A 20,019-nucleotide genomic window follows, 5' to 3' on the forward strand; every position below is an offset into this window, starting at 1 on the left:
TCCCCTGCCTTCACTGTTTGAAAGTATACTTTTAAGAGGGCCCATTGTACTAACTTAGTTACATTCTGTATTCACTATCAGATGAATAATGAAAAGAAACAAGAACAAGGAAAAAAAAAAAAACCCAACTCCAAATCAAGTTGCTTTATTTAAAATGATGAACAAGTTTCATCCAAGTGAAAGTTAAAAATACCAATCAAATGGCAGAGCCACAGGCATCCGGTGGCGAAGCCCCCGGCGAGATGAAAGCAGGCGCAGCAGGCTGCTGGGTGTCTAGGTGACAGCTGCAAGAGGCACAAGGACTCGGCACAGTCCCAATTCTTCTGCACTGTCCAGTCCCCTTGGAGACAGCAGGCCGGGCCAGTTCTCATGGGACATTCAGTGGGGGCTAGATGTCTCAAGTTTTTGAATTAAGGATGATGAGACAAAAGTCAAGAGCCACCACCCAAGGGGGCTGGGGTGCGAGGTTCATCTCGTTTTGCTGTATATAATGTAACATCAGTGGAACATCTTGACAGAAGGCAGGGAGGGGGGAGTGTGAGGAGACACCAGACTCCACAGGAAACCATCAGCAGTACCCAGCACGCACATGACAACTTATTTGTGGAAACGCTACACACAATTCAAGGAACCTATAGCTGCGCACGTACACGCCTACGTCCTAGAAAGCACTTTTTACAACATTTACTGGAAAACTCCTATTCCATCTCACACTCTTGTCTAAAGTCCTAAATCATATCCAGGCTGAACCTCTAGTAACTTCATAAAGCACTTATACCAGCAACTTTCTTGCCAATCCTTAAATATCTTCAGCTAATTTAGAGAGAAACCAAACACTAAGCTGAGAACATAGCTATGATGTTAATTATGTTCTTTTATGAAGGTCTCATAAACCTGAATTTAGTAAGGTCTGAACTTACTTTTCTGGTCGTGGAAATGGATGTGCCTGACACCACCTACTCTGACCAGCGACCGTTGGGAACCATGCATGGCGCACTCAGTCTTTCAGCTCCATAAGGAGGGGGACCTGAGCTTGTCACTGCTGCATCTCCAGCACCTAGAACAGTGCCTGGCACTCAAACACAGGCTGAATGCTTGGATGATTAGTAAGTGGGCATCTGTAAGCCTGAGCCAAACAGGAACAACGTCCCTGTTCGGTGGCTCTCCCCTCAAAGGTGTCACCCTGAATATCCCAGCACTACTACTGACCCCAGGGAGGCCTGTGTGCAGCCTGGATACTTCAGGATGATGATAAGTCTTTGGTGCTTGTTCCCAAAGCCCAGAGCCTCCCCTGCCCCTCACTGTCTTCATGAACCCTGCTCCCTATCAGTAGCTACTGGTCCAAGAGCCCTTCTTCCAGGAGCCAGCTTGTTGGTTTTCAGTTGGCAGAAGAATCCCTAAGAAGTTTCATGTTGTGTTCTTGCCCTTACTAAGCTGTTGACACCACTCAAAGGGGGAGCTCAGGCCAGGTGGGTTAAAAGGTTAACTCCAGAACAGATGGGCCCCTGGTTCCCATTTCCTACTTCATCCCCAGCATCCAGTCATCACGGCACTCCTCTCTCACGGTTTCCCCAACTCATCCCTGCTTTATTTCCATAATGGTGTGCTTGGCTGGGCCACAGGGACGATAAAAGGGGCCGGGGCTGGGAGGTGGGCAGGGGGAAGGTATTGAATCTCTGGCATAGCTAAATAAAGACTGCCCTGCCCCATGGTCACTCACGGGGTGGTAAGAGCCGAACGGCAGCATGTAACCCGTGTGATCCAGATGCTTTCCGGTGAGGTGACTGCGGGCCTGTCAGATGGGCTGGAGCCCTCATTTCTGGATATGGTTTGTCAAACAGGAACACCGTTGGCCTCTGGGGAAGGCTCATCTCTCCAATTCAAACTTCTAACCTCGGCATCCCAGCCACTGCAAAAGTGTCCTACCACGCCCCCTGGCGGCGAATGGCCTTTAGATTTTTTTTTTTTCTTCTCTAAACTGAAGTTCAGAGAGAAGTTGGTATGGATTTGAGAAGGTGTGACAGCCCCTTAGCAATATAGGGAAAAGAAAAAACCATTTTGGAAGATGGCAAGAAAATTTGAAAAAGGAGACGGAGGAACACCTTGTTAACACAAAGAAATGATAAATTTGGGGTTTGACTTTATGCACACCCAAACAGACCCTGGAAGCAAGAGCCTAAGCCCCTGTAGCCTGGTGGGGAAGAGGAGAGCAGCACGTTGGGGCAGGTGACAGGCACCGATGAAGGCAGTAGATGTTTTCCATCCAATCTGGCCACACATCTGGATTGGCATTTGAGAACGCAAATGAGAACTGACTATGGCAAAATAAGGGATCAGCCTCCTAGAGGAAAGCCACGTGACTGAGGTAGTGTCATGAAATGATAATCAGTCTGTTAAAAATAGGACTTTTGCACAGAAGAGATCTGAATTCCCCAGATTATACCCATGTTGAGGGAGGAACCATACAACTCCAGGATGTCTGCACACACTCCTCTGCTCCTCCCAAACACTCCCCAGTGAGAGCTCTTGCTGCCCTCTGGCTGCTAATGCCTTTACCTACACTCCCATCCAGAACAGGACATGCTGCTCAGTCCTCTCCACTGGAAATATCCTTGACAAGCCCCCCCTTACTTTTATTTAAATTTAGATGAATTTAGGGACCAATTAAGGCAAGCAGGTGAGTTGAGAGAGCAAGTAATGGAAACTGCTGGTCAATCCCAAGTATTCATACCAGAGTTATTAGAATCCTAAACAGATCCCAAAGACTGGAAGCACCATATATGGATTTATTTCCAGACATGTAGCACAAGCCACCCACCTCTCGTCTGCTGGTCAAACAAATAAGGGCACTAATCGTGAAGTCTCTTACAGAGAGCTCCTGCCTTATGGATCACATGGTAGGAAAGAACAGGACACATCTGTTAGAAGTTGGCCCTATTCATAATTTAAATTCTGTGATAAAACACACCAAACACCATTCCCATACTGTTCCTAAACAAAAACCCTGATATGTCATCCCTCCCCCAAAATACACTATACGAACACACTGCTTAAATTTAAGAGCCTCTCTGATGGTGGTGAGAAGGAAATGTGTCCAAAGACAGCGCTCGCAGCAGTGAGCGGCACTGCACTTGCTGGCTGGGTCACTGCCAGGGAGTGCGGCTTTGGGACAGTGACAGGGAAGTGGCACATGCGCGGCACTTTTTATGTGTAATTGGCTCACACACGAATCCAAGTCCACTCACCCTTCGGGGCCTGCTTGTGCACAGCCGGCTCTCGGAGAGCAGAGGTTCCTTACCCACGTCGGGAGGTTATCACACGCAGTGAGATACTCAAGGGATCTCAGCCCTGCAGCCTCGAGGTCGTGGTGTAAGTGAGACAGCATAGGCCTCCTCACCCAACAGCACGGCAGCCTTCAGTGTTTCGTGTTTCACTGAGCTTGCTGAGTTTTGACACTTCTTGACCATCTATTCTTAGTAAGCAGTAAAAACACCATTTGACCGAAGACAGAAGCTTGGACCAGAGAAGGATTATCCAAATTCAAAGAAGACAAAGGAGAAGGTGGGAGCAGAAGACGTGAAAACTGAGTCAGGTGGCCGCCAACAGCGTACACAGGAGCCACCTCAGGGAGAGTCTCTTTATTTGCTCAGGGGTGAGCCCGGCCTCCACAAGTGTCCCTAATCCTGCCAAGGAAAGTACAACTGCCTGTAATCAGCATGTAGACAGCACAGCCGGTGCGAAGCTGGAAGGCAATGTTAAAGCAGAACCCCAGGACCCTGTGTGCAACTCAGGGCAGGGCTGTCCCTAAACCCTTTTCTTACACGTTACAAAGGCACATTTCGCCGGTGGGGGGAATTTATAACAGAAACATCTTTAAAAAGCAAGAAGAGAAATCTAACAACGGCTGTGAAGAGAACCGGGTTCAGAAATGCATAGTCTAGTCCCATCAATTCCTGTGACTAGGACACCTGAACTTCCTGCAGAATTCTAGCCTGACTGTGGAGAAAGAGGACAACGAACAGCAAGGCATGCAGGTCCCCAGCTTTCCTCAGACAGGTGAGAAAACAGCCAGCTGCTCAGACACACAAAGAACACAGCAGGAACGCCACCCGCGGCAGGCAGGCCAGGCCTTCAGACACTGGGAGCCGCACAAGCTTCAGTACTGAACTCCTCCCGGGACCCTCCTGCTGACCGCCACTGCCTGGCACACTGCGGCTCGCAAATGAGAAGGGGCTCTGGCTCCAGACCTCACTGTAAGCCCATCACGTACCCCTGCAAGGGCACATGCTGGCAGAGGGACTGCTTCACTATTATTTAGACCCAATCTGGTGCAAATCAAGAGACACGGGAGATGTGACAAAAACCTCCTATAACTGAGCTCTTCACGGCTGCCTCACTTGATGTGAGTGCTCAAAGCGACAATGGCAAGTGGGGGGAAAAGCAGGAGGCCACACCTCAGGCTCTCAGGAGACACTGGGTACCTTCACTTAGGCCGTAACCACCACTTCCCCATCAAGGGTACACACCAGTGGAGTCACTACTTTCCCACAACACCACAGGGGAGGTTCTGGGATTCTCCAAGGACAAAAGTTTCAAGGATGTAAAATGGATTGAATTTTTATTAAATAATGTTAAGGGTTTCCTTGGCACCATCCACATAGATTCTTGCCTTTATGCATAAAATAAGCCACATTACTTTGCATTGGTAGCAGAGAAAGAAGCTACTGCAGCAAATGCTAAGTGAACGGACTCCTATTCCGAGGGCATCCTTGTTCTCTGGCTTTCTCCGGCCCTCCCCTTGTCTGCAGCTTCAGAAGGCTGCCCTCCCCAGGGCCCTGCCCCTCGCTGGGGGCATGTCCTTCTACACAGACAACAGCCGTGCGTGGTCACCTGGAGGAGCTGCGTTCTTTGCTCACACAGTCATCCTGGGAGGTGGTGTCCCCATTTCCCATCATGCTGCACGTCCTCCGCTTCTTCCTGCGGTGCATTGTGCCATCACCTTCAGACCCAGACTCACACTGGACACAGGGGAAAAAAACAGGAACTCAATTAGATGCAACCCATTTTGTCTGTAAACATCCAACCTCGAGAGATAGCACAAATGCTGTCCGTGCCCTCCCAGAGTGAAGCGGCCGTTTATGACAGCTCTGCAACACAGTCCAAATATCCATCTCCCTCTGGTGTTCCTCCCCAAACACTGCAACTTCCCTCAGGTACCAGGTGTCTTTCCAGCAGTCTCCAACAGAGGGATTGTTTGAAATCAAGGCTCTAAGAACATTTTACAGACAGCATTTGGAGATTGCATTGTGCACTCTGACTGCACTTGCACAGACCCCGAGGGGGGGAAGCAAGAAGTAACAGCATGTAACATTCACCCCCCACTTGCCCCCTGGCAAAACCCCAAATCAACCGATTATGCAAAGTGCTATGACAGGAATTTATTTCATCTGCTAAGGGCACAGGTTCCTCTTCCCCAATGTGACGTTAGCTTCTAACAAGCCACTGAATTTGCTGAGCTGCCAGGCTTACAACTGACACCCACAGGGACAATTCTCAACATGAGCTTTGAGGTGACAATGCTCCAAGTTCGAATCCCCATACTGCCGTTCACAAGCTATGTGATCCTGGGTGGTTCACTTAACGAAATCCCCAAGTACTCCTTTTATCTCTTGAGGCTACTGCAAGGATATGCGCATGTGTGCACACACACAAGGCTATAATACGGCTAAAATTCACCACGTGGCAGAGATGGTGGCGGTCGAAGTTCTTGGAAGAAAGCGGAAAATGTTCACGCTTTTCTCCTTCCCAGACAGGAGGAGGGAGAGCCACCACTGGTTTTGCCGGGGCGCCTTGCCCTGAAGGCCTGGGAAGGAAGCAAGGCCTCACCTCGGAGTCCGAGTCCGACGAGCTGGAGCTGGAGGAGCTGGAGGAGTCACTGGAGCTGTCCGAGGCAATACCTGTGGACTCCTGAAGGTCAACAGAGTCGGCCAGGACCGCCAACTCGGGGTGCTCTTGCTTCAAGATCCTGAGAGACAAGAAACATTGTTCCCAGTGCTGGGACCGGCAATGAAGCCCGCGCACAACAACCCGGACTCAACGCTGAGGCCTGTCTCTCTCAGAAGCACCTGGGAATGTCAGGTGCCCTGGCTCAGAATGGGTGCTGGACAGTGGTGAGGACACACGAATCCACAGGCTGGGAACAAAAGCCCTAAACATGCTGCTCAGGCTTTTCTGAAAAGGCGAACTAGCTGCACACAAGTTACTACGACCTTCGCATAGGAGCCAGCCGTGCTGCCAACGTGTGAGGCAAAGTTGCCCTGAGTTAGTCTTATTTTATTTTTCCCCCACCTGGGAGAAAGAGTCTCTCTTCCTTGTTTTCCTGAACCTTTCCTAGCTGATTTTTAAAACCCTTCCTTTCCACGACACAGCACTGAGTGACTGCAGTTGGGCTTGGTTAAATTCTATTCGTAAGAGTAGCAACAATTAGGTTTGTGAGAAACAAGAAGTGCCAAGCAACAGAGAGGGTCCCCCTCACTTGAAGATAAAACTGAACTGGACTTTCAGAGGCAGCAGCCCTCCCCTTAGGGACCTGATTTGGCATCCACTCTAACCAGGGACAAAAGACCAGCTGTATGGTTAAGGCCTTTAAAATGACCCTATCACAGCACACAGCGGCCTATGGGATGGAGTAAGTGGGCCTCAGGTGCCCGAGAGTCCGGGGAGAACAAAGCCACCACCCTTGCTGGCCCTCTCAGCAGGGAGGCTGAGCACTGACCAAGCCAGGATCCCTCTCTTACCCCGAGAGCTGGTCCCTCCAGGTCAGGGTTGGGACACAGTGGCACGGGGTGGCTGGGGGTGGCTTGCACTGCCGCTGCCCGTGCTGTATCTGTTCTGTGGATAAACAGAGGAGCTAAGTCTCCAGGGCAGTCACCTCACTCACAAGAACTGAAGGTAATAAGTTCAAAGGGGAATAATGCTTCTGAGTAAGAAAAAGAATGAACCAAAATAAAACCCAAACAAAAAGGCTTCCTTTGCTAGCGCTAGCTTTGGGGAAAACAAAACAAAACCAAAGCAGAAAACAAAAAAGAAACAGAAAATGAGGACCAATCCCAATTATGACCACGTTTTGACTGACTGATCAAACATGCAGAGTCTTAGCCTGTCACACCTCGAGGCTGGCAAGCATCCTGAGAACTAGTCCTGACCTTGGACCCACTCTCCTCTGCCCGTGAGCTTTTGTACCCCAGCTCTCCCAGGCCTAAGATCAGCACACGTTACTGCAGCAGTGGACTCCTTCCACTTCACCTCTGGGGTAGGAATCGGAACAAAGCAGAAATGAGAAAAAAATGTCTCTCACCTATACCATTTCCTCGATAACTTTGGTCTCCCTCTTACCGTCTTGTGCCATACAACAGGGAAATTGGTGCTGCTGGCAAAATTCTGGGTGATGGCAATGGTGGTGTCGAGATTAAGGACGACGTGCCACCAGCCTCCTGAAATCCAACGAGGAAACAGTTAAGCAGGGTTTGGGTCTATACACAACCACAAATAACATAAGCTTCATGAATAGAGGATTCCTATCTATAGGTGAGATGAGTAGACACTCAGAAACATCAGACCCAGAGTGGTCAATGGTTCTCCTGATCCAGGAATCACAAGCAATTTATATAAAGTTCTACTGGAGCACAGCCATGCCTGTTCATTTCTGGACTGTCTACGGCTGCTTTTCTGCTCCACAGGCAGAGCTGAGCAGTTGGAACAGATGCTGTCTGGTCCACGGTGCTTAAAATATTTACTCTCTGCCCTTCACAGAAAAAGTGTGTTGACCCCTTTTAATTCAAAACGGTGATCAAAACGGTGATTAAAACTGTAAAGGCAGCAAGTTCTTTGGCTTCTAAGAGGAGAACACCTACCTCCTATAATACCAAATAGCCTTGTGGGGCACTGGGTGGCTCAGTGGTTGAGAGTCTGCCATTAGCTCAGGTCGTGATCCCAGGGTCGTGAGATCGAGTCCCACACTGGGCTCCCTGCAGGGAGCCTGCTTCTCCCTCTTTTTTTTTTTAATAATAAATTTATTTTTTATTGGTGTTCAATTTACCAACGTACAGAATAACACCCAGTGCTCATCCCATCAAGTGCCCCCCTCAGTGCCCGTCACCCATTCCCCCCCACCCTCCTCTCCCCTGCTTCTCCCTTTGCCTGTGTCTCTCATAAATAAATAAATAAAATCTTAAAAGAAAAATTAAATACCCTTGCTCTTAACACTTAATCTACCAAAACTAACAGTTTTCAAGTGTGGGACTTGCTGCATTGGCCCCAAGTTATTTCCTGGCTCAACTGGCCAGTGCCACACTGTATTGAAAACTCAATTTACAGAAAAATGCACAAGTCACTGCACATCCACAGGGACACCAGAAAACTGCTAGGCATAAAAATGAATATAATCCTCACATAAAGTTTATCAATAGGCACCGTATCTGCAGGTTACAAGAAAAATGGGACAGTAGCCCCCTAACCACTTGACAACACAGCAGCACATCACTGTCCAAGCTGGGCATCAGGGAGTTCATTAAGAATCAGCATGCAGGGATCCCTGGGTGGCGCAGCGGTTTGGCGCCTGCCTTTGGCCCAGGGCGTGATCCTGGAGACCCGGGATCGAATCCCACGTCAGGCTCCAGGTGCATGGAGCCTGCTTCTCCCTCTGCCTGTGTCTCTGCCTCTCTCTCTCTCTCTCTATGTGACTATCATAAATAAATAAAATTTAAAAAAAAAAAAAAAAAAAAAAAGAATCAGCATGCAGATGGACTTGTTTGACTCCTTCTCTATATATACCCTTGTGCCCCCAAATGACCAAAAAAATGAAATCAAAGAATGTAATTCCTCTCATTTCATCTATACCTGGTACAAAGACAGTCTCTCCTGGTTTTTGTAAGATTTCCAGGGGTTTGAATTCAGGTGGCCAAGTAGGAAGCTGTGTCCGGGGATGAATGATACTAAACCAGGTAATGGCTTCATCTTGCTGGTTCCCTCCTTCTTCACGGGTCACCTTGATGAGCTCCCTAGGCGTGCTGGTAGGAAACAGGCACCAGCGCTTGTGGCCCTGAACTAAGGCATTCCAGGCACTGGTTCCCAGAGGGTCGATGTGAATTCCGGTTCCAGAGCGTGGTGGCCCCATCACAAACCACCTAAGGAGTGAAAACAACCAAGATACAAAGAGTAACTTAACTGTTCACATACTACAAAATCACAAGTTCTTAGTTTTAATGTTGTGCTTTTTTTTTTTTTTTTAAGATTTTATTTATTAGAGAGACAGAACAAGCAGGGGAAGAGAGAAGATTTCCCACTGAGTGCAGAGCCCAATGTGAGGCTGGATCCCAGGACCCTGAGATCATGACCTGAGCTGAAGACAAGCGCTTAACCAACTGAGCCACCCAAGTGCCCCCAATGTGCTCTTTATTTCAGGTACTACAAAAATCCTGCTACGCAGAAACGCTGAATGTCTGAAATGCTCCATAACAGAAGAAAAAAAAAATCACTGATGTGGCTTATTACCACTGGGCTTTAACTATTAAAACTTCCCTCAAAGATGAGTGTTAGTTTAACTTTGGTTGCACGTTTGAGTCACCTGGGGAGCCTTCAGAAATCCTAATGCCCAAGTGGCAACCCAGACCAGTGAAACCAGTCTGTGGCTGTAGGACCTGCGCAGGCAGCAGTCACCCCCCCTAAATAAGCTTCATGTGCAGCCCAGGAGAACCACTCACTGCTATGGAGAAAGATCAGCTGACTGAGCTCAGGTGACACACACTAAGTTAGACTTGTACGTTAGACTGTAACGGCCTCACTGCCAGGTAACTTCACCTGTAAGGCGGCCTGCGTTTCTCCCCAGCATACTGGAAGAGGTCATCGGTGAAAAACTTGGGCACTTTGTAGTCCTCCAGAAGTTTCCTTCTTTTAGGGTGTTCACCGTAGCTGCTGTCAAAGATGTAGAGGGGGCTGTCATCCCGAGTGCTCTCCATGTACTCGATGTAGTATTTCATCTTCATCTTCACGGAGTAGCCGTCATTATCCTCGCCACACTTGAACTTCTGGTTCCGGTACTTCCTTTTCAGGCGCTCCAGGGTCCACTTCTCCTGCGCAGACCAGCCCTCTTGGGCGTTCAGCAGAACCACGGGCTTGTAGGGTCGTTCATAGCGCTCCACAAATTCTTCCACCGACAGCTGTAAGGCGTCTGCCCTTTCCACGTTATCCTGAACCAGAAAAGACCTACCCAGTTAAAAAAAAAAAAAAGGTCCGGCGGCAGCAAAAGGCGTCCCCCAGGATTAATTAGCAGTGACATACCTAAGGAGCCAGATTCTCGTTCTGGCTTACCTTGGGGACGTGGAGGGGGGCGGGGAGGCACAAGGACCCGCGAGTGGACTGACACGTCGCACCCAGCGCCGCCCCACCAGGGGAAACGGCTTATCTCCCACTCGTGGGCCTCCACGGCCAACGGGGTCAGCCTCCGGGCGGCGGCGCGGGAGGAAGGGGGCCGCCCTGGAACCCGGGCCCGAGGACCCCGACCTCCGCGGGGCGCGGGCGAGCCCCTGGGGACCCGGGGCTGCCGCGCTGGGCACCGGCGGGGGGCGGGGCGCAGCCGTGCGGAGGTGCCCGCGACCCCGGCCCACTCACCGCCACGGCCGCCGGGTTCAGCGAGAAGCTCTCGTAGTAGTTGTGACGGGTCCAGTCCAGCGAGTCCTTGAGCTCCGGCCGCGCACTCCGCTTGGCCTCGCGGATGCGCTTCTTGCTCTTGTGGTTCATCCTGCGGGGGGTCCCCAGCTGCTCCCGCGACGGCCCCGGAGCGCCTCGCTTCCTACTTGCAACGCGCCCCCTCCCCGACCCGGGCGGCGGCAGCGGCGGCAGCGGCGGCAGCGGCGGCGGCGGCGGCGGCACCCAAACGCCCTTCGCTCCGGCCTGGCGCCTTTAAAGTCGCCTTCCAGAAAATTCACTCCCCAACCACCTCCCGGGCCTCGGGTTGGGCACGCGGCTGCCGTCTTCCCCGCCCCCCGGCCTCTCGCGGTGAGCCATTGGTCCGGGCGCCTCCGGGGTCCGCCCTCACACTCGCCGGCTCTCCGCCATGTTGGGAAGGTCGCGCCGAACGAGGAGCCGCCTCACTGCGGCCCCGCCTCTCCCGCGCCCGCTTCCGGTCTGCGCGTCACTTCCGGAGGCGAGGCGCTTCGCCGGCGGCCCGTTTCCGGCGGGCGAGCGGCTGAGGTCGCCTGTCTTCCGTGTCCGTTTTTGCCTGGCGTCCCCGTGTCTTCTCACCGCGTGGCCGCATCCCCGCCCGAGGGCTGCTTTCCCCGCCCTTCCTGTCGAGTTGCCCCGACCCGACGGGGGCCGCGAAGGGCCACGTGGCGCCAGTGAGACGGCCCCAGCCGGCCTCGGGGTTTCCCGCGCGCGCAGCCTGGCAGCCCGGCGCTCGTCGCTGCTCCCGGCCGGCCCGGGGGCCCCCGACTCCCCGCTGGGCGAGCGTGACCTCCGAGGGCATGCGGCCCGGGCCCAGCGCTTTCGGTTCTCGGAGGAGCCGGGCCTGGGGGCAGAGGGGGCAGTGCTGGAGGTCCGCGTCCCGCAGGTGCGTGCGGCGGGTGCCGCCGGGGGGCGCCTCGGGTCCTCTGCGGGGGCGCCCGGGGCGGGAGCGGGTCCAGCCGACCTGGCGGCGTCGGGAGGGTTGGGGCGATGCTCCTCAGGGCGGGGAGGTCTGCGGTGTGAAGCCCTTGGCAGTCTCCTAAGTAAGACACTTGGGGGGCCTTGCCAGAAAAGGGGCATTTGGACACCAAATGCTTCCTTTGGTCTTGTTAAAGGGCTTCTTAGTTCAGCTTTACCAAGGATCGGAGAGTCCACCCTCACTGTCCAAATAAAGTTTCTTGGGCCGACCGTCACTTGCTCCTGTCAGCTCACAGCTGTCCCCAAACTCTATAATCTGTAATAATAGAAGTAATACCTTATGCATCCGGATTTTTAAAGTATTTGGAGGTAGCAATGTTTCGACTTTAACAGCAGTCTAATGAGGGAGGCATGAGCAGAAACCATTTAAAGACCAAAAAAAAAAAAAAAAAAAAAAAAACCGCCTAAGAGGAGGTGAAGTCTCAAGCGAAAACCATTTCTGGTGTTTTTTAAATGCCGTCGTGTTGAAATACCCCACTGGGATCTCTTTCCAAGTTTAGGAGGTGGAAATATTCCCTGTGAGAATAAAGACCCTTTTACACCCAAATCTTGCAAACTCACTGCTTTGGTTAGAAATCCTTTAATTGTATCTGGGGTAAAATCTACCAGGGCAGGCGTTTTATTCAGGCTGCACTTGCTACGCTTAGTACCAGTGCCCATGCACTAACCTTTTTTTTTTTTTTTTTTTTTTTTTAAGATTTTATGTATTTATCCATGAGAAATGGAGAGAGAGAGGCAGAGACACAGGCAGAGGAGAAGCAGGTTCCCCTAAGGCCGGGCTGGATCCCAGAACCCAGGGATCGTGACCTAAGCTGAAGGCAGATGCTCAACCACTGAGCCACCCATGTGTTCCAGGGCACTAATATTTTTGTTGAGTGAATTGACTGCTTGAATTTGGACCTTCAGTTCCTTCGCCTTTGATGCTTTTACCACTTCAGCGGCCTTTCCAACCAATCCACTAGCAGCACCCTCTGCTCTAGAAAACGGAAAGACTTGCAGTTTTGCAGTTTAAGAACCGCTCACCTTGACTGTTTTGTGCTGGGTGCTATACTAGGTTAGCACTGAGTCTTCCAAGTCACCCGAGGAGATAGTGTTTTGCAGGTGAGGAAACAAGCATGGACAGGGTGCAGTCACACAGCTAGTAAGTTACACATCCAGCGCTTGAACTCAGGCAGGCTCATTGCCAAGGTGTGAGCCGTTTTTTTGCCTCCCTAAATACTGTGCTCTCACGATTCTCTCCAAAGGCTGTGTAAGCTGCCTGCCTTCCTGACTCCAGGACTGAGCTGCACTCAAACTTGTTGAAAGTCTTCCCAGCCTCATTGTCTCTCATTAGCATACCAAATCAATGCGTGATTATAAGCCCCAGATACATTTTTTAAAAAAATATTTGTTTTTCCATGAGACACAGAGGGAGAGCCAGGCTCCCCGCAGGGAGCCGATGTGGGACTCAACCCCGGGACTCTGGGATCATGCCCCCAGCCGAAGCAGACGCTCTACCAGAGCCACCCACGCGTCCCTATACATTCTTAACTGCCTTACAATAAAAGCTGAACTTCCCATGGCCTGCAAGACCCCACTGGTCTGGTCTCTGCCTTCCCTCTGACCTACCACAACCCTGCCTCCCTGCCTCCAGCAGTCGGCGCCCTCTGTGGTCCAGCCAGAGGCTTTTTAGTTCCTGCTTCAGGGCCTTTGCCTGTATCATTCTCCCTATCTAGGACAGCCAGCTTGTGGTCACTGTCTCCCCACCCCTATCTCCTGCTCCCTGCCCCCACTATCTCACATCACGTTTTCGTGTTTGTTAGCATTATCACCAATGAAGAATGTATTTGCTTACTTATGGCTTGTCTTTTCCCAGTAGGATGTCTGTATTCTACGAGCCTTACACCCTTAACCTAAGTTACATCCTTAGCCCACTAAACCACTCAAGTGCCTGGATGAATGTTTGTTGAACGAATGAGGGTATGAAGAGTGCTTATCACAGGGTATTGCAGTTTCATATACCTCCTGGGATGTGAACTAGAGAGCAGGGAACTGTCATTTTTGTGATAGATGCCAGTGTTGGGCATTCTGACTGTAAAATATTCCAACTGCCAGCAGAGGAGTTATTTTTGGCATACAAAAAATTCTTTTCAGGTCCTCCATCTCCAATATGGGATGTATGTTTGGCCCTGTGCGGTGGTCCTGGCTCAGTACCTGTGGTTTCACAGAAGATCTCTGCCGGGCAAGGCTGTCTTAGAGGTACAAGTGCTCTTGAGGTTTCCTGAAATCCTGTTCAGATTTAAGTCTATGTGCTTGTTACTTTTGTTTAAATATTTTTAAATTGGGTGATTTGACCAACTTGTAAGTCTTGAGTGAAGAATGCTTTTTACATTTTAGGTTGTTTAACAAAAGAACATGTACCAGAGACCACAGGAGTCCCATCGAGACTAAAATATCTGGCCCTTTACATTATGCTGACCATTATTCTAAGTGAAGCCCATTGACTAATCTTAGTTCTAGAATCTTGGCATGGAAGCAGTCATTAAGGCAATCTTTCCAGGGTGACCCAGTAGGGTAATCGGGGGTCTGTGACACATGCAGTTTCTTATAAAGTAGCCTTTTCCATTTTTTGGAAATCTTGAGTATCCCCAAGCTTTCTCTCACTCCACCTGACAGGAACCTGCTAAAGGGTTGGAGAAATTGTCAAGTTTGCAGAAATGGTACAAGACTTAAATCTGAAGGCTGAGGATAAATCCAAAACTTAGTAACACCTCTTAACTTTTGCAAAACCATGTAAATAAATGAGCAGTGGGAAGGCACTTGGTGCACTTCTGGCCTGAATATCAGTGGCAATTTATTTTTTTACAAGATTTTACTTATTCATTCATGAGAGACATTGAGAGGGGCAGAGACACAGGCAGAGGGAGAAGCAGGCTCCACGCAGGGAGCCTGATGTGGGACTTGATCTCTGGTCTCCAGGATCACGCCCTGGGTGGAAGGCAGGCACTCAACCACTGAGCCACCCAGGGACCCTCCCATCAGTGGCAATTTGGGGAGATTGAGAATCTCTATGCTTATCCTCAGAACTGGAAAATGGGAAGCTTATGTTTTAACCAAAGAGACAATACTTAATAAAGGCATTCTTTGGTTATTCCTTAGTCACTTTGAAGGCCCAACTAGAAAATCCCTTGTAGGAAGCCATGTTGCAGACCTGTCAAGTTATAGCCATATAAAAGCAGTTAAAATGAGTAGTAACAACCGTAATGGCCAGGTGTGCATGCAAGTCACTCATCAAACCTTGAGACCCCATGTCCTATAATTAGGAGCTCCTTTATAGACAGCTAAGAGAACTGAAAATGACAGAACATGTGTCCCAAACTACCTAGGGCTTATTAAGCAATTAAGCTGCCAGATACAGACTTTGAAAGCGATACTGTCAGTTGCAGAATACAGGGCCCTGTATGGGAATTAACCTTCCCAGCCAATTAAGAGGAATCCCCCAAGAAGTTCTACAATTGAAAAGCATAAGCTTCATCTAGTAAAGCAATACTTCATTGTGGCACATTTTATAGATTATGACAAGCTCCTCATGGACGCTGTTCTTAGCAAACTAAGATCCTAAATTCCCTGAAATGCTAAGCAGGACTTTGAAATGCTAGCCTTTAATAAATTTATTAGATTGGAGCTGGAGTGAGCCTTCCAGGAATTATGGCTGCAAAATGTGGTGCTGAAGTAATCCTGTCAGACAGTTCAGAGCTGCCTTACTGTCTAGAGATCTGCCGGCAAAGCTGTGAAATGAATAACCTGCCACAGGTGCGTGTCATTGGACTGACATGGGGCCATGTGTCTCAGGATCTTCTGGCTCTACCACCACAAGATATTATTCTTGCATCTGATGTGTTCTTTGAACCAGAAGGTAATAAATCTTTTTTGGTTTTCAATAGTACATTTGGCTAAAGAGGTGATGTGTACAAGTCCATTTAAAGAGTCCTCTCTTCCCAGATTTTGAAGACATCTTAACTACAGTCTACTTTCTGATGCAGAAGAACCCCAAAGTCCAACTGTGGTCTACTTACCAGGTGAGAAGGTAAGCCTGCATCATCTTGGTTTACTCTCTCAATTTTATTAAAACTTTACTCCTCATGCAATAACCTACTTTAAGGACAAAATGAAAACATATCTGAAGCAAAACAGGAAAAGCATGATTTTAAAAAAACAATTTATTTTTTTTTCTCAGTGCTGACTGGTCACTTGAAGCTTTGCTCTACAAGTGGGATATGAAATGTGTCCACATTCCTCTGGAGTCTTTTGATGCAGACAAGGAAGATATAGCAGAATCTGCCCTTCCAGGAAGACATACGGTTGAAATGCTGGTCATCTCCTTTGCAAAGGACAGTCTCTGAATTACCACCTACATACAGGTTGTTCTGGGACGACGTCAATACTAATTAGCAACCTGGCATGCCAACTAGACTCAGACCACTTTAACTTCTTGGGTGTACAAAAAAAACATTGGATTTGAAGATGGTCCAAATCTGTCAGCCTTAAAGATTGTGATGGGTCACCTAGACAACACTTGTGGGTTACAAAGCCATGAAAACAAAAATTAACACGCCTGTAAGAAAACAAACAAGAAACGACTTGGGCTGTTCTTTAAAAAAATAAAAAATAAAAACAGGCCATAAATTAAGCTAAGAAGGGAGTATCCACAACCTCAAGAGAAGTGCTACCCTAGAGCATTGATTTTAGGGGTTATGGGTGCTGAAATGGCATTTCCACTTTAACTTAAGGGGGAAAAAAGTCAACTACTAAACATTTCACCTTCATACTGTACAGTCAGTAACAATTCACAAGGTAAATTGCACAGGTCACAGGTCTTTCAAATAAAGGGAGGGGGAAAAAAGACCAAGACATATTCTGAGAAAAGCTAACACCAAGAAAACGTTTTAATTAAACTACAGAAACAATGGTTATAGTACAGAATTTTCATGAGCAAAAAGATACACCATGTTATAAGTACTTACAAAGTTACAAACCATTTTGCTTCCTTAACATTTTCCGTATTTTAAGTTCATACATGAAGATGATCAGATTTACCATTTTGGGGGTAGGGGGGAAAAAAAGGTGTATTTATCATCAGCTAGATGTGCTCACTGTATGCTCCGTTATTTATATGCAAGGCCCGGGTGACTGGAAGTGCAGTTGTCAGGCATTTTAATAAACTGGACAGCCATTTGTTTCTGCACGACAAGGCATCTTTACACAGGAGCAATCAGGAGAAAACAGGAAACAGCCAAGCACTCTGCACTGCAACACGCCACCTTAACAGCTAACCAGCATTACTCAACTGCTACACAACTGCGCCTAGTGCACAAAAATACACAAGAGAAGAGATTAGAATTGTGTTTGGTAAACAATCCTTTCAAAAAATCAAGTCTTTTCACCTGAAAAGTCTTTATACAAATTTGGGTTCAGATTACCATTTAGATCTGAAGGTAAATAACATATACAAACAAATTTACACCGACTTTTGTAGGTTTTTAATTTTAAGGAATGAAGGCAATGTTGAGTCAATCTCTTGACAGCTTTAGGCTGTGTGTAATGGCTGCACACGTTTCCTTAAAAGTCAGGAGGCCACAAATTAGGTTACCAATCTGTTTAATTTCAAACAAAAAAAGTCAGCACTATATAAACAAAAAGGAAAATTTACCTCAAATATCCAAGCCAATAATGAAATCTGAAGTCGTTCACCTCACTAAATTACAAGAAATTTGAATAACAGCAACAAAATGGCACATAAAATGAAGTTTGCCACCTGAGGCAAAGCTTAAAACAAGTAAAAAGTTAGACAAAATGTTACAAAATAACCTTTTCAATAGCCAGTTGCTTGTTCCAAGGACTCTTCGATGGACTGAGTGTGCGGTCCTTCTCCCCCAAGTCTTCTGTTATGTTGCTTGTTGACCCATCTAGGTTTGAAAAGAGAAAAGTTCAGTTTACCCTCCATTACTGTGAAGTGACTGAAAGTGCACATGGTTTCAGTTTCAGGCATGTACTTACTAAGGCTCTGGTGAAACAAGTAGGTTACGGAAAGGTTCCACCCAGCCATTATCAGTTTTTTAAAGGCCCAATTAGGAAATTTTCACAAAGGCTACCATCCGCTTTTACAAATTTGTGTTTATGCAATCTTGGCCAAATAACCAAGGTGAAAAATGATAAGGGAGGGAAAAAGGAAAAGGGGGGAAAAAAAGAAAGAAAAAAAAAAAAAAAGAAAAAGGACGGTATCCAAACAAAAACAACTTGAAATCAGAAAATCAGTCTATTTTAAGATAAATCTTTAGTTTTCAAATGAAACATTTGGCAATTGAGAATATCTGAGCTACTTAGGGCCCTTTCCTTTTAAAAAATAGGACCAAACAATTTGAGAGTTAAAGACACACTATCCTTTCCCCACCCAGTGCAATACCTGTAAACTTTTTTGGGGTTCCGAAAGTTCATTGCTTCTTTTTTGCAATTCGTTTGCCACATCCGTTAGAATATGAAGTCCCAGTCAGTACAACAATAGTTGAACTGATCGTTTTCGCTAAGAGGATAGTGCATCTTTAACATTTAAAGACAAACCTGCTCCAATACACGCCCACAGAAACTGGTCCCTGGAGGATCAGCCAAATCAGTTAAAATCTGCAATACTGGCCAATATTCTTTTATCAAACAGGAGACCGCAGCTTTAAAGGGGAAAATGCAGACGTTGGATAAAAACAGCAAGAAATAGTCATTTTCATTAATAGGTCTCAAACAGTTTACGAAACAGCCATTAATATCTAAGCTTTATGCACATCCTCTCTGCAGACCCCTCTCTTCAGTATTACTCCCAAAGCTGAGTTAGCTCACAGCCGCACTCCCGACACCAGGAGCCACTTTATATTAACACGGATCATAACAAGCTCCTGCACACCCCATCTGAGTTCGAGTCCGTGCGTCTCGGATCCCCATTGACATTACCATTCGCTTAAGAGGACACCGCTCCTTCCTCCTCGGGAGACTTCGGGGGGCTCTTGGAGCGCGACCTGGACTTGGACTCCCTCTTGGACACGGGCGGAGGACTCCTGGACCGGGACCGGGACCGGGAGCGCGAGCGAGACCTGGACACCGACGACGACTTGGACTTGGACCTTCGCGCCGACCTGGACTTGGACGTGGACCGCGACCTCGAGCGAGTGCGGGAGCGAGACTTGGAGCGGCTGTAGCGGGAGCGGCTGCGGGACCGGGAGCGGCTCCGACTCCGGGAGCGGCTGCGGCGGCGTCGCCGAGGGCTGCGGGCGGCCGGGCGGGCGGGCGTCAGTCAGGGCGGCCATCGGGGCCAGGGCCGCGCCCCGCCCGCGTGCTGCGCCCGCCCCGCCGCCATTACCGCGCCGCCCGGGCGCCATTTCCCGGCCGCCCGCCACGGCCCCGCGCCCGCCGCCCGCCCGCCCGCCGCCGCCGCCGCCACGTGTCCGCGCGGACCTTTGTGCCCCCGGCTCGCTTACCTGCGGCTCCGGCGCCCGTAGCCCCCGCCCCCGTAGCGGCGGGGCGGCGGGCCCCGGCGGCTGTGGTGCGAGTCCGGCGGGCGGCCGTAGCGCGCCATCTGCACCCGCAGCTCGCGGCCGTCCAGCACCGCCCCGTCCATGGCGTCCATGGCGTCCTCGGCGTCGCGCTTGTCGTGGAAGCGGACGAAGGCGAAGCCGCGGGACTCCTTGGTGTAGCGGTCCCGCGGGATGTACACGTCGCCGACGCGCCCGTACTTCTCGAACACGCGCCTCAGGGTGTCGGGCGAGGTGCGGTAGGTCAGGTTGTCCACCTTGAGGGAGGTCATGCCCTCCACATCGGGAGGCGGGCGACCGTAACTCATGGCTCTGGAGCGCCGGCCGGGGGCCGCGACTGCGCGCCGACCTAGTAACGCCCTGGGCGGGCCCGCGCGCTCGGCTGAGGCGGCGGTTTCCCCACACTAGCCCGGCTCGACGCCGCGCCTCTGGCAGTTGGCTTCCGCGCGGTTGAGACGCTGGGAGAGGCCGGACCGGGCGCGGTGGACGGGAAAGGCGAGCGAACCACCGCAGCCGCCGCCTCCACCACAGAAACAACTGGGCGGGCGGCCGGCCCTGGCGCCCGTTTATATCCCTCCTCACAAAATGGCGCCCGCGCCACCCGGAAATGAATCCCCTGATTGGCTCGCCCCTCCCCGCCCCGCAACTCCGCGGCCACGCGCCCCGCCCCTGCCCGACGCGCCTGCGCAGAGCCCGGCGGGCGGGCCGAAAAGCGCGGAGTCACTGTGGCTGGGAGGGGGGAGCGGAATTTGCGGGCAGTTGG

At 49.9% G+C, this 20,019-nt stretch overlaps 3 protein-coding genes across 11 annotated transcripts; 1 reads left to right on the plus strand and 2 right to left on the minus strand.

Moving 5' to 3' along the window:
- Nucleotides 1–129: 129 nt before the first annotated feature.
- On the minus strand, nucleotides 130–10,967 carry JMJD6 (jumonji domain containing 6, arginine demethylase and lysine hydroxylase). Of its 3 annotated transcripts, none has more exons than XM_072781724.1 (7): nucleotides 10,669–10,967; nucleotides 9,859–10,247; nucleotides 8,899–9,185; nucleotides 7,358–7,493; nucleotides 5,887–6,025; nucleotides 4,891–5,018; nucleotides 130–3,683 (listed from the first exon to the last, which is right to left on the minus strand). In XM_072781724.1, exons 1-7 carry the CDS (start codon nucleotides 10,795–10,797, stop codon nucleotides 3,647–3,649), a joined length of 1,245 nt encoding a protein of 414 aa, XP_072637825.1. In that variant the 5' UTR covers nucleotides 10,798–10,967; the 3' UTR covers nucleotides 130–3,646. The 3 variants fall into 3 exon arrangements, 2 of the variants coding, with proteins under 2 accessions (XP_072637825.1, XP_072637826.1); XR_012009324.1 differs by lacking the exon at nucleotides 130–3,683 and adding an exon at nucleotides 6,798–6,891 and having other exon boundaries at nucleotides 4,602–5,018; nucleotides 10,669–10,934; XM_072781725.1 differs by lacking the exons at nucleotides 130–3,683; nucleotides 4,891–5,018 and adding an exon at nucleotides 6,798–6,886 and having other exon boundaries at nucleotides 10,669–10,934.
- Nucleotides 10,968–11,208: 241 nt separating this feature from the next.
- On the plus strand, nucleotides 11,209–16,369 carry METTL23 (methyltransferase 23, arginine). 3 transcript variants are annotated; one of them, XM_072781730.1, is made up of 5 exons: nucleotides 11,209–11,608; nucleotides 13,834–13,938; nucleotides 15,358–15,595; nucleotides 15,682–15,766; nucleotides 15,917–16,369. In XM_072781730.1, exons 2-5 carry the CDS (start codon nucleotides 13,855–13,857, stop codon nucleotides 16,080–16,082), a joined length of 573 nt encoding a protein of 190 aa, XP_072637831.1. In that variant the 5' UTR covers nucleotides 11,209–11,608; nucleotides 13,834–13,854; the 3' UTR covers nucleotides 16,083–16,369. The 3 variants fall into 3 exon arrangements, with proteins under 3 accessions (XP_072637831.1, XP_072637832.1, XP_072637833.1); XM_072781731.1 differs by lacking the exon at nucleotides 11,209–11,608 and having other exon boundaries at nucleotides 13,837–13,938; nucleotides 15,452–15,595; XM_072781732.1 differs by lacking the exon at nucleotides 11,209–11,608 and having other exon boundaries at nucleotides 13,837–13,921; nucleotides 15,917–16,316.
- On the minus strand, nucleotides 15,882–19,705 carry SRSF2 (serine and arginine rich splicing factor 2). 5 transcript variants are annotated; one of them, XR_012009327.1, is made up of 5 exons: nucleotides 19,203–19,705; nucleotides 18,679–18,989; nucleotides 18,298–18,401; nucleotides 17,548–17,645; nucleotides 15,882–17,043 (listed from the first exon to the last, which is right to left on the minus strand). XR_012009327.1 is itself a non-coding variant. In XM_072781726.1 (3 exons), exons 1-2 carry the CDS (start codon nucleotides 19,562–19,564, stop codon nucleotides 18,686–18,688), a joined length of 666 nt encoding a protein of 221 aa, XP_072637827.1. In that variant the 5' UTR covers nucleotides 19,565–19,705; the 3' UTR covers nucleotides 16,595–17,645; nucleotides 18,679–18,685. The 5 variants fall into 5 exon arrangements, 2 of the variants coding, with proteins under 2 accessions (XP_072637827.1, XP_072637828.1); XR_012009326.1 differs by lacking the exon at nucleotides 18,298–18,401; XR_012009325.1 differs by having other exon boundaries at nucleotides 15,882–17,645.
- Nucleotides 19,706–20,019: the final 314 nt, after the last annotated feature.

The sequence above is a fragment of the Canis lupus genome, chromosome 16 (genome assembly GCF_048164855.1).
Source record: "Canis lupus baileyi chromosome 16, mCanLup2.hap1, whole genome shotgun sequence".
Classification (NCBI taxonomy): Eukaryota; Metazoa; Chordata; class Mammalia; order Carnivora; family Canidae; genus Canis; species Canis lupus.

What these genes read in the sequence shown, in the direction of transcription:
- JMJD6 (XM_072781724.1), bottom strand. Translation starts at nt 10,797, where the DNA reads ATGAACCACAAGAGCAAGAAGCGCATCCGCGAGGCCAAGCGGAGTGCG. An exon ending in TGAACCCGGCGGCCGTGGCG is followed by an intron (nt 10,248 to 10,668) that starts GTGAGTGGGCCG and finishes TTTCTGGTTCAG; the next exon opens with GATAACGTGGAAAGGGCAGA. An exon ending in TTATCGAGGAAATGGTATAG is followed by an intron (nt 6,026 to 7,357) that starts GTGAGAGACATT and finishes CTTGTCTCTCAG; the next exon opens with GATCTTGAAGCAAGAGCACC.
- METTL23 (XM_072781730.1), top strand. Translation starts at nt 13,855, where the DNA reads ATGTATGTTTGGCCCTGTGCGGTGGTCCTGGCTCAGTACCTGTGGTTT. An exon ending in CGGGCAAGGCTGTCTTAGAG is followed by an intron (nt 13,939 to 15,357) that starts GTACAAGTGCTC and finishes TAAATTTATTAG; the next exon opens with ATTGGAGCTGGAGTGAGCCT. An exon ending in TGTGTTCTTTGAACCAGAAG is followed by an intron (nt 15,596 to 15,681) that starts GTAATAAATCTT and finishes CTCTCTTCCCAG; the next exon opens with ATTTTGAAGACATCTTAACT.
- SRSF2 (XM_072781726.1), bottom strand. Translation starts at nt 19,564, where the DNA reads ATGAGTTACGGTCGCCCGCCTCCCGATGTGGAGGGCATGACCTCCCTC. An exon ending in TACGGGCGCCGGAGCCGCAG is followed by an intron (nt 18,990 to 19,202) that starts GTAAGCGAGCCG and finishes GGCCGCCCGCAG; the next exon opens with CCCTCGGCGACGCCGCCGCA.